This window comes from Nelumbo lutea, chromosome 3 (assembly GCF_056320005.1).
Source record: "Nelumbo lutea isolate HS-2025 chromosome 3, American lotus-T2T, whole genome shotgun sequence".
In the NCBI taxonomy this organism is placed as follows: domain Eukaryota; kingdom Viridiplantae; phylum Streptophyta; class Magnoliopsida; order Proteales; family Nelumbonaceae; genus Nelumbo; species Nelumbo lutea.
Genome location: NC_142686.1, coordinates 57715287 through 57734156, shown reverse-complemented (window position 1 = coordinate 57734156; position 18870 = coordinate 57715287). Strand labels below are relative to the sequence as shown.

The 18870-nt window shown below is 39.7% G+C and overlaps 1 protein-coding gene across 1 annotated transcript in view; it reads right to left on the bottom strand.

Moving 5' to 3' along the window:
* LOC148865147 (myosin-6-like) overlaps positions 1-18870 on the bottom strand; it is a 149485-nt gene that overhangs the window by 58126 nt on the left and 72489 nt on the right. Inside the window, exons 24-29 of the mRNA XM_088981329.1 lie at positions 2488-3000; positions 2155-2294; positions 1196-1310; positions 1071-1115; positions 868-948; positions 578-748 (exon numbers count right to left, since the gene is read on the bottom strand). Coding sequence (XP_088837455.1) covers positions 578-748; positions 868-948; positions 1071-1115; positions 1196-1310; positions 2155-2294; positions 2488-3000 — 1065 coding nt within the window. The remainder of the gene's footprint in view (positions 1-577; positions 749-867; positions 949-1070; positions 1116-1195; positions 1311-2154; positions 2295-2487; positions 3001-18870) is intronic.

The window sequence follows — 18870 nt, the reverse complement described above, 5'->3', positions numbered from 1 at the left end:
TCTTTTCATATGGTGAAATTTTAATTGATAGACTAAGAAAATATGATCACCAAGGAATCAGCCAACAAAGGAGAGAAGACTGAACAGTAGCTTTATGGTATTAACATCATAGTGGTTAAATTTACCAAACACATCATACACTGCAACAGGCCACACATTCTCAAAAATCTGTTTTTACAGAATTAGTACTTTATTCAGTTAGTCCTCACCCTTATCACTGGAAAAGGCACAATCTTGTTTGATATTTATATAATCAAGGTCTTCAAATGACAATTTGATGATTGCATTAAACAAATAAATATTTGCTACGTTGAACATCCGGTTACCTCAATTGCAGTATGTCACTAATATCATAGTGGTTGGGTTTACACAACACTTCATGTACTGAAACAGGCCACATATTTTCAAATATTCGTTTCTCCAGATTGAGTGCTTATTGGGTTAGTCCACACCCTTTCCTTGGAAAAGGCACAACCTTGTTTAATATTCATATAAAACAGGTCTTCTAATGATTGCATTAGAAGATTGGTGATTGCATTAAACAGACAAATATTTGGTATATGGAGCATCGGGTTACCTCAATCGCAGAACCTATTATCTGAATAAGACGGTCAAATACACTAGTTCTTTCAGCTTCAAACAATTTCCAATGGAGTAGGCATTTATATATGGTAAATGCTGCAACAGGCTTTCCCTGACTGAATCCAAGATGTTGTGTCACACAGTTGAGAAGAGTATCAACGCTCTCCTGCACCAGAGGTAGGGAGTCCAAGTAATGTTTCTTAAAAACTTGCTAGAGAAGAAATTATGAGGAAAATAACTAAGAACACCAAGTAAACAGATTGCATGGGTCTGGCAAGCCTATACTTGTGGTCTCTCGATGTTGGACCTCCTCAACCTCATAGATTCTGTTCCAAACTTCTTAACAGGCGTTGCACTCTGTGCTTCCTGCAAAAACAGCTTTTTGTTATATAAAAACAAATATAGTAAACCAAAATTGAAAGAATAGGCTCACCAATTATGTCCAAAACAGTTAAACAATAAATAAAAGGATATAAAAGGTAAATTACATTGGCTTTTGTCTCTTCACTCTCATGGTGACCATTTTCTAAACTCTGCAAGTAAAACCATGCATAAGAATGTAGCCACAGAAAGTGCCACAAGATGATGATATATCTACTTTTACTAGATTTACCTTATCTGTTGAAATATATAAATGTCCGGACATACGTTTCCCTGGTGAATTTAAAAATGATTGCTGCCGTATAACTTTGTTCTCAGATTCCACATTAGAAAGCTTCTCCTCAAGCCTGTGAATTAAAAGAATAAAAGGGAATAAAATAAATACACCAAACAATCAAGGAAAAAAAAAGAAAAAGAAAGAAAGTAAAACAATTTCTGTTCCATGTTTACATAATCAAAGAGAACTAAATTGAAATTTTAACTAGATGACAATTAGTTGAATGTGTGAAGGAAATTAGTTGAATTTGTGCAGAATAAACAAATTACTGATCGGAATTTGATTGCTAATGAAGGTATCAAGGAAACAAGAGATCTAGAAAAAAAGTATAATTTGCAAGTTGGATCTGGAGAGAGCCTACGATTTGGTTGGTTGGACTTTTTTAACTGAGGTAAAGAGACGGTGCGGGTTTGGAGTGGTGGTGTAAATGGATATGGGGCTTTTTGAGAATCTGTCATTACTCAGTGATAGTGATGGCACAGTTGTGAATTTCTTCTTGGTTAGATGTGGGAATAGACAGGGTGATCCCCTCTCTTATTTCTTATTAACTCTTATTGATGATGTCCTCACTAGACACATACTGATGGCTGATTTCAAAGGTTTAGTGCAAGGGTGGAGAGTAGGAAGAGATTGTGTACTGATAACCCATCTACAGTTTGTGGATGACACCATTTTGTTTTGTGAAGGAGATGAGCAAGATTGGATTAGGAAGATAAATTCTATGGTGCAGTTCTTTGAGAATATCAAACTTAAAAATAAATTTTGAAAAAAGCTGCATGGATGTGGTTAATATGGAAAATGGGGATCATTGTACTCCAGTAACTTCTTTCTCATTAATGAATTCATGAAGTTATCATTCAAAAAAGAAAAAAAAAAAAAAAAGATGAAAAAATTGGTTCAATCACTAAAAGAACCTTTGCATTGAAGTCTTCAATTGAGTCATCTTTGCCTCTGCATCCAAAGCTTGCTTCAGCCTTTCTTCACTAACTCTATTTGTTTCTTCATACTTTCTCTCCATTTCATCAATCTTCTTTTCCAGAGAACTCACCAAAGCCTGAGATTATGACATACTAAATGATTAACAAGAACAAACCAATATTCTGTTTTACAAAGGACGACATTCTCAATATTGTTTTAAAGAATATGAATACATGTCAACGAAACAATATTCATCAATATGCAGGAACAGGAAATAGCAGCCCTCGTATATGAAAAACATTAACATCTTAGAGCTTCAACAATCTTACCTTGAGTTCTTCATTTTCAGCAGTAAGCTTATCCAACATTGCATTATCAACAACTGCAACTTCCTTTATGATGGGAGCTTGCTCTGCTGTCCTTTCCACAGCCTCATGTTCCTTTGCCAGCATTGCTTTATTTTCATAAAATTGGCGTTGCCCCTCTTGCAAAGCCATTTTTGCAGCCTCACGTTCCTTTTCCAGAATTGCTTTTGTTTCATCAAATTGACATTGCATCTCTTGCAAAGCCAATTTCGCATCCTCACGTTCCTTTTCCAGAATTGCTTTTGTTTCATCAAATTGACGTTGCGTCTCTTGCAAAGCTAATTTTGCATCCTCACGCTCCTTTTCTAGCATTGCTTTTGTTTCATCAAATTGGTGTTTTGTCTCTTGCAAAGCCAATTCCACATCCTCACGTTCCTTTGCCAGCATTGCTTTTGTTTCATCAAATTGGTGTTGCATCTCTTGCAAAGCCAATTGCAATTTTGCATTTTCTTGTTTCTTTGCTTCCTCAATGTCCACCTAAAAACACAGGAAGGATGCATCAACTAAAGAAAAGCAATTAACACAACACAACTACAGTCTGTAGCATATGGCTTAGAAAGAACCATAAACAGATGTATTAAGAGAATCCCATGGCTCCCATCTGTCATCTTCTGCCCTTTTTTCCACACTGAGCCAAAGACATTTTCCATTTTTCACCTTTCTCGTTGGGATAGTGTAAACATACAAGACAGAGAAGTATAAACACACAAGACATAAATTAAATTAAAATAAGCATCCAGGTTGGTTACTATAAATAAGAGCTGTAATGTAAGATTCTCTTATATACACAGTTTCGCCAGTAAAGTACCTGACTTTGGATATTTAATTACCAAACTATCCGTACAACTTCATAGGAAAAGGCCCAACGGTCTATGCTGTTTGTTGATATTGGTGTTAGAATAATGATTGATAAGACACTGAATACAAGTACAAAATGATGGGAAGATTGTTGGATAATATATGACCTTAAAATCCAGCAAGTGTTGTATGCTATTTTATTATGAAAAAAAATTATCATTACACAATCACATGTGTCATTTGGTATTATTAGTTCGTAGATATGCCCTTGTTCTATATTTTAGGACTACAGGCAACTGCTAGTTGCCACTAATTTAGAGGCATGACATGATCAGTATACATACCTAAACTGTTTCAACCAATGACTAAGGGCAATTAGTCTGAGTGGGTTGACGTGCAAATACTGCCTTATGAAAAAGGACAATGTATCTCTTTTGTCTCGCCATTTTTTGATCAATAATTAAAAATTTTATTAAATAAACGGAAAAAAAGAGTGCACATTCAGACACCACTGTATTACAAGCCCTCTTTAAATTGTGCCCAACACCCTTTTACAACTGACCCTCTGACTTTTGGTTGTCCTTGCTTAGAAAGTGAACATACAAACAACTTGCAGATCATTTGACTCGATGAAATGTTAATCCTAATTCGCTAGACAGTGTTTTTATCACATTTATTATTTATCTGTATTCCATACTCCCTGGTTGATTGTTCTTAGTCAGCCAACTACTACTGCTTTTGAAGCTCTTTCCAAAATAATATTCCGGACACGCATGTTCGCCCACACCTATTGGTCCCATTAACAAAGCAGTAATGCTTCCCCTAGCACTATTCTCTACCTATACCCAATGGTCCGGGATTCCCAATATCGCAGACATCAATGTTCAGTTTCAGTTTATCTAAATCCAGTGGCCTCCATTACCCAATTAACCATCTTAATCATTATGTGTTCCATGATTTCTTTCTTTCTGCAGCATTTAGTATCACCAATGCACTATCTTAATCATTAAACAGATCCATGGTCTTTACCAAAGTCCACCTCCATAAAACCCTTCCTCTCCAGTTGGCATTTTAAATAAAGTGATTAAAAAGTCTTGTTACATTGTCAAATTAACAGCTCAAGGTACGACAATGTATGTTTATAGAAACATTGAACAAAAATGACTCCTACAAATTTATGATTTGTGGTGCATTCTCTAGCTTGTTACTCAAGATTGTCTGGATTTCCCAAATCCTTCCTAGCAAGTGATCTCAAAATGGTTTTGAACATCAGATTTTCTAAATGGTCTTTATGTTTTAATTAGAAACCTATAAATAATAATCTGGCCAACTAGAGAAAATTCGCTTCTCTAGTTCAAACAATAGGGAGCTCTCTTGCAGAAGGTTTTCATGTTTGAGGGTATCCACCAGAAGATGAAAGAGGCAATAATGAGTTCAACTGAAGGAACTTTCAATAGACTAAAGCTATTAAACAAATTCTTGGTTGGTCAATTCGTTAACTCTGAACCAGATGTGGAAGTGTTGAGTTGGATGGTGACTGAATGGAAACCAAGCAGGCAGTTCCAAGTGAGGAGACTTGGCACAAGTTTCTTTCTATTCTCTTTCAGTAGTTAGAAACAAGCTATAGATATCCTTGAACGAGAACAAGATCAATTATGGGATCCAGATTTAAGATTGGGGAGGTGGAATCCTCTTGTCAGTGTGCTGAGAAATGTGGGACCTTCAAGTTTCGTCTGGATTAACATGTTTGTCATTCCTCTACATGCCTGGAGCTTCCAAACATTCAAGGATGTTGGCGATGCATGTGGTATTTTTAGATTCGTCAGTTCAAGAACTTTGGAGTAGAAGAATTTAGTGAGTGTGCGTACCTTAATTGAGGTGGAGGAAATTCATCTCATTCCAGCATCCTTATTGCTTCACTTTGGCGGGGAACTATTCGACTTAAGGGTGGTGGTAGAAGGAACCTACCCAAGTGATTGGATCGATTATCATCTTCTCGTAGAAGGAGACATGAAGCAATTCTCAGTCATCATCTGGTGCAAAGAGGTGAAAGTCAAACAAGCAATTATTAGAGATAGGTTCAGAGGTTGAAGATGAAGGCAATTTGGGAAGAAAAAAAGTTACCAGTATTAGTGGGGCTGATACGCTGGGTATGTTGGATTTTTTAGACTTTGGGAAAGGAAAGAGGGTTGAATTGGGGAAGTGTATGAAAATGGAAGAGAGGTGTGGGGTCCACTCGGTGTCAGATAAAGAGAAGGTCGGGGATGACTCGTTGGATCTATTGGGCACTAATATTACTAGAAAGATAGAGGATGTGAATAAATCGTTTGTTGAGATTGCTTAGACGGGTGTTTCTGGACTTTTTCTCTTTCTTGTACTCTTTTTGTTTTCAGACAGCCAAGTAGGGGCTTCCTTGTAATATACTATTTCAAAGTATAAAGATCTTTTGAGGGTCTGAACAGTAAAAACAACACACCTCTCCATACATCTCTTCTTCTTCTTCTTCTCTCCTTGTAGTGATACAGTGGACCAGACATGATGTTCCTTGTTTATGTGGTCCTATAAGTTCAGTTCTTATTTCTTATTTCTTGCCTTTATGCTTGCGTACTTGTACTATTTTAGGTAGCAGGGCATTTTTGTCCTCCTACCTAATGTAATGTTGAACATATAAATAATAGGCGGCAGTAAGTAATTTTTCGCCCATCACTCTCTTTCTCTTCCTCTGCTCTCTTTTCTCCTTTTCTTCCTCCTCTTCTCTTCTTCTCTTCTCTCTTCTTCTTTTGATTTCTGTTCTCTTGTGTACCCAGAAGTTCTGCTACCAACAGTAACTTCAAGTTGGTAACAGAGCAGGTTTAGGTCTGCTCGTGAATCTCATGTAGTCTCTTCCCAGCCCGCTACATGAGAGTTTAATAGGGCTGGAGTTTTAGTTCTTTTCATGGCCTGATTCTTGGAGATTGGTGGAGTTCGAAGCCTTGCCCAGGATGTTTCTGTTCTTGGAGTTCGCCCAGCAGTCAGGAAGAATCAGAGAAAAGTTTTTGAGGTGAGATTTAGGGTTTAAATCTCAGATTGAAGGTGCCGCCTAGAAATTTCTGGGTAGTTTTCTCCTTATTTTGTTTCAAAAGGGCAGCCGAGTCTGGTCTTATTCTTCTTTGTGTTGGTTTCAGCATGGAGTTCTTTGAGGGTGAACAGAAACCAGCTGGAGAGGGTGCCGAAAGGGCTGTTAGTATGACTGATAACAATCCTTTTCAGGTTACCACAATCAGGTTTGATGGTTCTAATTATTTGGAGTGGGCTCAACCTGCCATGATGGCAATTGGAGGAAGGGGAAAGTTAGGCTATGTGACTGGAGACACTAAGGGACCAACCAAGGATGAACCTTCCTATGCCAAATGGGTTCAAGAAAATTATCTTGTGATGGCATGGTTGTGCAATTCGATACAGCCCCATATTAGCAGAAATTATATTTGGGAAAAGATAGCCAAGGATATTTGGGACAATATGAAAGAGACTTATTCCTAGCTAATTGATGTGGCTAGGGCTTTTGAGATGAAAATTGAAGTTAACAATCTGAAGCAGGGGGAGAAATCTGTATCGGTTTATTACTCCACTCTGAAATCCCTATGGCACAAGATAGATCATCTTGAAACAATCGAGTGGGAGAGTAATACAGATGTGGCAACCTTTAACAAGTTGGTTGAAAGAAATAGAGTTTGAATTTCTTGCGTGTCTGAATTCTGATTTTGACATTATTAGACAAAAACATCTCACTAGGGAAAATGTTACCTTGTCTCAAGCCTACTCACTAGTACGTAGTGAAGAGAGTAGGAGGAGGGTTATGCTTCAAAATTCTCAGATGGAAGTAGCATTAGCAGCTACAAGACACAAGTATAGTGGTGAGAGGGAGAAAGAGATAAAGAATGAAGGAAAGAAGGGTGTGTTTTGTGAGTATTGCAAGAAACCTAGGCACACAAAAGACACCTGTTGGAAGCTTCCCCCAAATCATGTACCAGAAAGACTCAGGAATAAGAAAGGAAATGCAAATGCAATTGTTACATCAGATGGTTCTTCTCCTCAGGGGCCTCGATCCACTTCTTTGGAGGCCATAGCTGCATTCAGGGCAGCATTGACTCAGTTGGAGAATGAAACCGGGCTTGTAGGATCATCTCAATCTATCTCTACTACTACTACACCTCCTTCCTCCACGTCAACATTTGCCACTCAGGTACAAGAGCCACTACTTTTCATGCCTCTACTCCAGGAAACACTAGCCCTACTTGGATTATAGACTCTGGTACATCTGATCACATGACAAGCATGTCTTCATTATTTACTTCTTACATCTTGTGTTTAGGCAGAAATGAAGTATCCATAGCTGATGGCTCCCTTGTTCCCATCATTACTGGCAAGGGAAACATCAAAATCTCTGATGCCACTGCCTTATCCTCAACTTTGCATGTACCTAAGCTTGGCACTAATCTACTTTCAGTCAGTAGTCTTACAAAAAGCCAAAATTGCTCAATAACCATCTTCCCTGACCATTGTATTTTCCAGGATCTAGTGACAAGGAGAGTGATTGGGACTGGCCATGAGATGAACAGAATCTACCTGTTCGAGCACCCCCTGGAAGTAATAAAGGAGTTGCGAAGTCTTTTTTTTCTTAGTCTATGAGTTAGATTATGCTTTGGCATAACCATTTAAGTCATTTGTCTTTTGGGTCTTTGAAAAACTTGTTTCCTACTTTGTTTAAGTCAGTTCAGATGTCTTTTTTGAAGTGTGAGAGTTGTGAACTTGCAAAACATTGTAGATCCTCCTATTTTTTGAGTAATAAAAGAAGCAATACTCCTTTTGAAATTGTGCATACAAATGTATTGGTGGCATATCATATTCCTGCTATGGGGGGGTACAAGTATTTCTTATTGTTTGTTGATGATTATTCCCATTTCTCATGGGTTTATCTTATGTGTTCTCGAGATGAGGTTCCTACCTTAACCCGTGCCTTTCACCAAATGGTTCTCACTCAATTTGAAGTCATAATCAAAATTTTCAGATCTGATAACATCAAAGAATATTTCACTAAACATCTGAATTAATATCTTTTTGAGTATGGGGTTGTTCATCAAAGTACTCTTCCTCATACACCTCAGCAAAACGGGGTAGCCAAGAGAAAAAATAGGCATATCCTGGAAGTTGTAAGAAGTATTATGCTGAATTCTCATTTTTCCATTCATTTTTGGGGGGGATGCTATTAATACAGTCGTGTACCTCATCAACCGAATCCCTTCCCGTGTTCTAGATATGAATACTCCTATTTCATTATTGTATCCTAAGAAAGATTTGTACACCATCCCTCTTAAAGTTTTTGGGTGCACTTGTTTTGTTCAAATTCTAGGACCCCATCGTTCTAAGTTTGATCCTAAAGCTGCTAAATGTATATTCCTTGGCTATATATTGCTGCTATGGTCCTAGTTCCGGTTCTCAGTTTGTACCCATGGATGTTACCTTTATTGAGGATGTCCCCTATTACCTAGGTGTCTCTTCTCAGGAGGAGAATAATGAGAAGGGTAGTCCCTGTCCTGGAGTTCCTCTACCTATCCCTATTCTTGAAGGAGAGTTGTGCAATAAGGGTGCTTGTCAGAAGTGTAGGGAGTTGAGAGTTCACCACAGGAGGTGGAGGCAGGTTGATTTTGGTGCTCATAATCAGCCCAGGCTAGATCCTCTCTCCTCTGCAATTCTAGATTCAAGTACTTTTCCCTCCTTGCCTGTTGATACAATACCCTCATCTTCTAATCCTCTACCCCCTCTAGATGATCTTGATCTTCCCATTGCAGTCCGTAAGGGAATGCGTCAGTGCACTTCATATACTGCTCATCGCATATCTCAACTTATCACCTATGATCATCTTTCACCATCCTATAGGTCCTTCTTGGCATCTATCTCTGCTATACCTATTCCTAGGTCTCTACATGAAGCTCTTGTAGTACCTGAGTGGAAGAATGCAATGGAAGAAGAGGTGGGTGTTCTCATTAAAAATAAGACTTGGGAGCTAATTAACAAACCAGAAGGGAAGAAACCAGTTGGGTGAAGATGGGTGTTCATTGTGAAGCATAATGCTTAGTTGAAAGGTATAAAGTTCGATTGGTTGCAAAGGGGTATTACTCAGACTTATGGCATTGACTACCAAGAAACCTTTGCACCTATTGCCAAGATGAATACCATTAGAATTCTACTATCCCTTGCAGCAAATTTCTCATGGCCTCTATTCGAACTTGATGTCAAGAATGCTTTCCTTAATGGAGACTTGCAGGAAGAGGTGTATATGGAACTACCTCCTCGTTTTTAAGATGTTGCTATAGGAAAGAAAGTTTGCAAATGGCAAAATGCTTTATATGGTTTAAAGCAATCTCTAAGAGCCTAGTTTGACAGATTTAGATTGGCTCTTGAAAGGTTTGGCTATGTACAGGCCCACTCTGATCATACTCTTTTCATTAAGAGATGTTGAGGATTAATTAGTTTTACGATGTTTTTCTGAGTAGATGTTTTATGTTAGTTGTTAGATAGGAGGTGGGGACCATAGTAGTTATGTGAGTCCAAATTTTATTATGTTTTTGAGTGTTATATATGCTCTTTTATGTTTTTCCGGCCTATAAGGGCATAGTTGTCTTTGTACTATTCTATTATTTTAGTATAAATAATAAGTGAAGAGATGAACCCTGAATTTGAGTTCTTAGTAGGGCTGAACCCTGAATTTGACATTGCTAGGCAGCATATTCTTTCCAGGGGTATACTAACGCAAACTTCCAGTCAGATCCAGATGATAGAAAGTCTATATCTGGTTATGTTTTCACGATAGGATCGAGCGTTGTTTGCTAGAAAAGTAGCAAACAGGGGTCCATGACGGATTCCACAACCGAAGCCGAATACATTGCCGCAAGTGAAGCTGCCAAGGAAGCCGTATGGATGAAGAAGTTCATTCACAAATTGGGAGTAGTTCCATCTAGAACATCACCCATTCCATTGTTGTGTGACAACACTAGAGCCATTGCTCAGGCTAAGGAGCCACGAGCCCACTCGAAGTCAAAGCACATCGAGAGGAAGTACCATGTACTGCGAGAGATAGTTGGAAGAGAGGACGTCCTAATTCAGAAGGTAACATCAGCGGAAAATGTAGCAGACCCATTGACTAAGCCACTGACACAGAAAGTGTTTGAGAAACACGTGGAAATCATGGGACTCCGGCTTATACCATATTGGACCTAAGTGCAAGTGGGAGCTATTAGACAATGTATGCACTTAGCTCCAATCATAATGATGTACATTATGGCATTTAATGTAAATGAACAAAGTGCATATTTGATTCATGCTATTATGGTGTGTTTCTCTGTAATACCCTTAAACTGGACACATATGAGACTCGTGTTAGTTTAGAATCTTCACAGCCGTTGGATAGATCTAGGGAGATTTATCCTGCCAAGGTTGACACTGATGTACCGCCAAGTTGGTTGGGTGACTTGTCTCAACTGCTAGAGTGAAACCTGAGGTACATGCAGTGTGGGTTTTCTTGAAACCCTAAATCGGACCAGAATTCCAACATTGCCCTGGACCTTGGAGATAGATGGGCAAAACTGGAATGTTACACCTGACCCCAAGACTCGATTATGATACTACACTAGGTGTTGGATTGGGCTGTCTTTGATATGCCAATCAGTGAGATCCTTAGAGGGGGTCAAAACCTGGGTATGTTGGGACAGTCCGAGAATTCATCTGAGTGTGTGATCATAGTGACAGGATCAACCCCTTTGTCGGACAAATTGAATGATCGGGGATGCACTCTCTCTGATGGAAACCTAAACTACCGGCAGTTGATTTCAACCGTTGAAATTTGTTTTGCAAAGTATATTTATATACATATATATTATGGTTTCAAAATATTTGCAAAAGGTTTTAATTCCCGGGATCCATGTGAGTAGAGAGTGTAGCATTGTGCCTTGCAGTCGAGGGTGAGAAAGGGTAACCAATATTGCCCACAATATTGAAGTTGATAGGCACTTTATAGGACAAAACACATTGAAGTTTTATACTGTGACAATCAGGCTGCAACCAATATTGCCCACAATACAATTCAGCATGATAGGACAAAACACATTGAAGTTGATAGACACTTTATAAAAGAAAGGGTAACAACCAGAGAAGGTTGTTTGCCTTATGTCTCTTCAAAGTTGCAGCTGGTTGATGTTCTCACTAAAGGGATGGCAAAGAACAAGCTTGAACATGATCTAAGCAAGTTGGGAATGCGTGACATTTACTCCCATTTGAGGGGGAGTGTTGAAGATTAATTAGTTTTATGATGTTTTTCTGAGTAGGTGTTTTATGTTAGTTGTTAGATGGGAGGTGGGGACCATAGTAGTTATGCGAGTCCAAATTTTATTATGTTTTTGAGTGTTATATATGTTGTTTTATGTTTTGCTGCCCTATAAGGGCATAGTTGTCTTTGTACTGTTCAATTATTTTAGTATAAATAATAAGTGAAGAGGGCAGCCAGATTATTGCTCTCTTTTGTTTTCAACTTCTCTTCTTCTCCTTCTCTCTTCAAGAAACTACTTTTTTTTTATATTTTTTAATTTAGCAGATTTCTACTAGAGAAATAGTGCTTCTCTCACCCTTCTTGCAGTGTATGTTGACATTGTTGTGACTGGTTGTGATCCTGATGAGATTGATTCTCTCAAACAATTTCTTCATGCGGAATTTGAAGTGAAAGACCTTGGTGATCTACATTATCTCTTGGGAATTGAAGTGGCCCGCTCTAGACATGGTATCTTCATTTCACAGAGGAAATATGTCCTTGATCTTCTTGAGGACACTAGGAAACTAAGGGTTAAATCCGCAAACACACCCAATGAGTTGAATCATAAGATAAGTGTTGAAGGGTGTGAGCCTCTTAAAGACAAAGCAATGTACCAATGACTAGTTGGAAACAGTGTTTTAAAAGGCATGGGAGGTGTATGCTTGGAGGTGCGCCTCCAGGCGAAGCATTCCCAAAACTCCCTAAGGCGTATGCTAGAGGCATTGACGCCTCTGAGGCATACGCCTCCTCTTCATCCTCCTCCTAACCCCCCTCCACTTAAGGAGGCTTACGCCTCTTGCGTTCTGAAACACACCTCATGCCTCTAGTTAGTGGAACACCTCACGTCACCTCTCCGCGTTTTAAAACTGTTTGACAGCTGTGCTTAGGTAGTTTGAACCAGTAGAGAGAAGGGAGAAAGAAGAAGAAGAAGAAGAAGAAGAAGGAAGAACAGTCGAATCTGATAGCTAAACCCTATCAGCCGACCATAATTTAGATTAGCATCTAATTAGTTGTACAAAGACGAAACTGCCCCCACTTAAGTATGGGACAAGAAGTCTCTATTAAAACCGCCACATAAACGCATAACTTAACAGAAATAAAATGACTATGGTCTTTTGTTTGAATATGGTTTTGCAGAAAGACCTTAGTTTATCAATCCCCAATTTGTCACTACCAGTTATGACAATATCATCCACATAGACCACTAATAAAATCTTTCCGGCTTCTGAATCATAGTTGAACACTGAGTGGTTAATCTGACATTGTTTCATTCCAAAATTCTTCACCACTTCACTAAACTTCCCAAACCAAGCACGAGGCGATTGTTTCAACACATAAATTGCCTTTTTCAATCTGCACACCTTACCATCCTCCCCTTGAGCAGCAAACTCAGGTGGTTGCTCCACATATACCTCCTCCATAAGGTCACCATGAAGGAAGGCATTTTTAATGTCAAGTTGAAACAAGGGCCAATCATACATAACTACTAGGGAAATTAAGACACAGACAGAGCCAACCTTAGCCACTGTAGAGAAGGTCTGCATATAGTCCAACCCATACAATTGTGAATAACCTTTAACAAGTCTGGCCTTCAAACACTCCACACTACCATCCGGCAAGTAATTAACAGCATACACCTATTTACAACCCACAATATGCTTACCAGGAGGAAGAGTAGTGAACTCCTGCCTGTCGCCACCCAGGTGAGCTAAGAGCCTCTCGGACATTCTTAGGTATAGAAATAGATGACAACAGTGAAACAAACTGGCGATGTGAAGCAAAAAGGCGAGAGACTGAAACAAAATTGGAAATGGGATGGAGGGTACAACTACGTTTACCATTCCGTAAAGCAATGGAAAGATCAAGTCCTGAAGGTTCTGGGACGGGAGCAACAACAGGATCCACAAACAAGGTAGAAGCTGGAGGAGGAGCCGGTGTCTGTCGATGAGTATACACGTGCCGGATTGGTGGTCGTTCAATAGGGATCTGCCCTGGAAGAGGTGAAGGGTTAGCCCCAACTAGAACAACCGGAATGGGATCACGGACTGGAAGAGGAAGAGGAAGAGGAAGCAAAGGTGGAGATACCAATACTTCAGGTCCCAATAAGAAAGCGACAGAATCAAAAAAGATGACATCAAGACAGACATAGCACTTCCGAGTAATGGGATTGTAACACTTATACCCTTTCTGGGTCCGAGAGTATCCAAGAAAGACAAAATAGAGCGTGCATCCAGCTTGTTTATCCAAAGACTCAGATTGTGAACAAAACACACACAGCCAAAGACCCAATGTGTTAATGGGAAGGGAGACAAGGTGGGGAGCAAAATAGAAAAGGGAGACCGACCATGAAGAATGAAAGAGGGCATCCGATTAATAAAGAAATAAGCAATAAGTACAGCATCACTCCAAAATCCTTTAGGAACACTCATATGATGAAGAATAGACTGAGCAATTTCAAGGAGATGACGGTTCTATAGTTTAGCCACCCCATTTTGTTGAGGAGTGGATGCACATGAAGTTTAATGAATGATGTCATCCTGTTCTAAATACCGCTGAAAGGAAGTAAGAAAGTATTCATGACCATTATCTGAACGAAGAACTTTGATTGAAACACCAAATTGTGTACGTATTTCAGCATGCAATTTTTGAAAAATGGAAAATCATTCACTACTTTCTTTCATTAAATAAATCCATGTCATCCTTGAACAATTATCAAGAAAAGTGACAAAATATTTGTAACTATTATAAGACTCTATTTTAATCAAACCACAAACATCTGAATGAACCAAAGCAAAAGGACTCAACATACGACTATCAACTCTAGGGCTGAAGGGAACCCGACGATATTTCCCATACTGACACAACTCACACTGTAAAGACGACAAATAACTCAAAGACAGAACCAGTATCTTGAGTGCTTTGAGAGATAGATGTCCCAGTCGACAATGCCATTGTATAGGAGTGAGTGAATTCCGAAGTGCAACTGACGATCCACCACCGTCAAGGTAATACCATCCTCCGGCCTCATGCCCCCCACCAATCTTCTTCCCCGTCTTGACATCCTGAAAAACACAAAAAGAAGGGAAAAATGTAATAGAGCAATTAGGAGTCTTAATTAATTTACTGACAGACATAAGATTGAATGGAAATTTAGGTATATATAGAACAGATGTTAAAGAAAGAGAAGTCGTGTCAACAATACCAACACCACTGATGAGAGAAGAGGAACCGTTGGCAAGGGTAACAGCTTGAGATGTGAAAGTTTCAGAGACGGAAGAGAGCACACCTGGAGTCCCAGTCATGTGATCAGAGGCTCCAGAGTCAATAATCCAAGGAGAGGGTTTGGATACTAGACAAGTTATACCTGAGTGCGCAAGGGTGGCTGTCGTATGCTGTGAAGTAGCCTAGATGAACCTCTCATACTCACCGTTCAGTACACTCACCATCTCCTTCTCGGGAACAAATGTAGATGTGGAAGGTGTTAGATCTGCCTGTTGGTTATCACTGACATCAACCCCACTAGCTACTGCATGATTAGCCCATGTAAAAGGTGGGCCATGGAGATCATAACAGAAATTCACCGAATGTCCGTCCCTGCCACAATGGGTACACATCCTAGTAGATTTACTTTTTCCTTTACCATGGCCTCCCCGTGAGTCACGACCACCTCCACGACCAAATATGGAACCACCTCGACCTCCCCAGAGGCATGTCCTCCCCCTCTAGTACCACGTCCACCTCCTTTGGCTATCACAAATGTTGATCTATCAGACGGTGTAGAATTCTCTGTAGATCCCAAAGAAATCCTGCAAAGCCCATGCAAAAACTTCCTCAAGTGTAGGAAGAGTAGAGCCTCCCAATATTTGGGCCCTAACTGGTTCATACTCTGACTTTAAACCCACTAAGAACCTAGTGACATCCAGTTGCTCCCTCTTGAAATGGTTCAGTAGAGGGTAAACACCACAAGCACCACCACACGACTAGGGCTGTCACACATGGTAACAGAAGTATTAGGTTGATATCCTAGGGTTGCCGCACCTTCCTAATACTTGTAATAGGGATTGCGGCAGTCCTAAAATAAATAAATAACAGATGCAGCAGCTTTCAGATTGTGTACCTCATATTCGCAGCCCAGAGATGAAGAAAAAAAAGAAGAGGGAGAAAGAACTTGAAGTCGCAGCCTTCTTCTCCTTCGTTTATGGCTCTGATACCATGTTTGACAGCTGTGCTTAGGTAGTTCGAACCAGTAGAGAGAAGGGAAAAAGAAGAAGAAGAAGCAAGAAGAAGAACAGTTGAATCTGATAGCTAAACCCTATCAGTTGACCATAATTTAGATTAGCATCTAATTAGTTGTACAAAGACTAAACTGCCCCCACTTAAGTATGGGACAGGAAGTCTCTATTAAAATTGCCACATAAGCACATAACTTAACAGAAATAAAATGACTAATCTACCCTTATTCGTCTAGATCTAACAAAAACATTGGTTGGAAGACTCCTTTATCTATGTCTCACTCACCCTGACATCTCTTATGTTGTTAGTGTTGTCAGCCATGACATGCATTCTCCTAGAACTACTCATCTATTGGCTATGGAAAGAATCTTTGCTTACTTGAAGAAATGTCCAGGTCGGGGAATACTCTTTAAAAATAATGGTCATATGAAAATCGATGTGTATACTGATGCTGATTGGGCCGGATGTGTTGATGATAGAAGATCGACTTCAGGATATTGTGCTTTTGTTGGATGTAACCTTGTGTCAGGGCATAGTAAGAAGCAAAATGTTGTTGCCCGTTCAAGTGCTGAGGCAGAATACAGGTCCATGGCCCATGGTGTGGCTGAAGTGTTATGGCTGAAATCTCTTCTCAAGAAACTAGAGATTGAGTATGAGAAACCGTTGAGGTTGTACTGTGATAACCAAGCTGCTATCAATATTGCTCATAACCCCATCCAGCATGATAGAACTAAACCTATTGAGGTTGACCATCATTTCATTTGCGAAAAAGTTGCTTCTCAAGATGTTTGTTTGCCCTATGTCACCTCTGATATGTAGTTTGCTGATCTCTTCACCAAAGCAGTCACCAAAGTCAAATTGGAATGACTTGTGCAAATTGGGAATGATGAATATCTATTCCCAACTTGAGGGGGAGTGTAGTGATACAATGGACCAGACATGATGTTCCTTCTTTATGTAGTCCCATAAGTTCAGTTCTTATTTCTTATTTATTGCCTTTATGCTTGCTTACTTGTACTATTGTAGGTATCCTTTTACCTAATGTTATGTTGAACATATAAATAATACTGCCTTCGGTGGCAGTAAGTAATTTTTCGCCCATCACTCTCTTGCTCTTCCTCTGCTCTCTTTTCTCCTTTTCTTTCTCCTCTTCTTCTCTTCTCTCTCCGTTTTCTTTTGTACCCAGAAGTTCTGCTAACAGCAGTAACTTCAAGTCTCCTCTTGCTTTCTCTCTTCTAAACCCTAATTCTTGCGAGAAGGTCTTTTGTCCCGTTCAAGGTAGAGGTTAATAGAAAGAGCGTAACTCCTTTTAAAGACTCAGTTAAAGGAAGATGACTGAGCAGATTCGTTTAGAACAAGATTCGAAAGGAAAAAGATGTCATTTACTATAAAGGGAAGAAGCACAAGGTTATTGATAGAATGCAATCAAGATATCCACATTTGACGTGACCCAAAGAACTGGTAACAGTGCAATTGATTCTGGTGGATGCGATCAAAATAGGGGAAAATCAGTGGACTTAGAAGTTGCAACTCCAGAGGGGAGATCTGGTGAAGCGATTAGAAATTCTAGTAACAGTGTGGATGATTTTCATCATTGCGGTCAAAAAAGTAGAAACAATGCTAGAAGAACTCGGAAATGCAACTCCAAAGCAGACCTCTCTTTCAACATCTAAGGCACCTTTTCTTATTGAAAATAAAGCCACGCCTAATGCAGATAGGGAGATGCACAAAGAAGCAGAGAATGGCCTGATGGAGAGGGAGAATAACTCGAGTAGGTTTGTTGTTGCTGATCAGTTCCCCATTCCAGATTAAAGACGATGCTGCTGAAAATTGTCCTTTCGTGGAGGTGGTGATTGGGAAGTGTTGTCAGTTGTTTATGTATTCAGGTTTAGTACCATAAGGGTACTGTTGTAATTTCTCCTCTGCCTATATTGTTCGACTGTACTAGTACAAATAATAATATATCATTCTTTCGCCCCCTAAGTTCAGAAGGGGCTTTCAGTCCTCTCGGTTCTCCTCTCCTCTCTCCCTCTCTTCTCTCCTCTCTTCTCTTCTCTTCTCTTGCTCTTGCTCAACATGGTATCAGAGCAAGTCGTCCAGGCCTAAAGGGTGGTGTCAAGCAAACCTGTTGTTCAATGTCGAGCAGATAGTCTCTCTATCTCCCAGAGCTGTATCCATCAAACTGCTAATCAGTTGTATTCAGTTCAACCCAGAAGTTATAGAGACTTTTCATCTTCCAGCCCAGAAGTTGTATTCATTGTCTGTTCGACTGTAGAGAGGCTATCATCTGAGGTTCGTAGAGGGAGTTCTAGTCTACAGAGAGGCTATCATCTGAAGTTAAAAGAGGTACTGTTCATTTACTGTTCGGCTGCCCTACGGATTGACTGTTTATCGATTGACTGAAAGCCGATTGATGGACTATTGATGGACTGTATTTCTTTAACAAAGCAGCTGTATTCGACAATTTTTTTTTGTATTTCTTTACCCCTTTGATGGACTGTTGATGCCCTAAAGCAGATGTTGTATTGATCTCAGTCATTGACTGTTCGGCTACCAGGCCTGCCGATTAGGGGTGTGGTGAACTTCACCTTGTATTTTCCATTCTGTTGGGGGGTCATATGACCTCTGTACAATTGTAGGTCATACAGACCAGGTTATGTACTGCAACTGCAGTGTTGTTTTTTTGGATTCCTACAAGACCGTAGGTTATACAGACCTGTTCCAGTACTGCAATAGCAGTGTTCAGTCTTTGCTCCCAGTGAAACCGTAGGTCAGAAGGACCTGTTTCTATAATAGCCTTGTACGGAAGTACCCCTTTGGTTGCTGTTTTTTCTTTAACCCGAAATCATGAGTAGTGAAGATTCAGCCACATCTGGAGTTTCCTCAATGCTGAATGGAATGGGTAGGGGTGACCTATCCTTTCCTATGGCTGTTGTCCCTCTTGATGGTTTAAATTACCTAGAGGGGTCAATAGG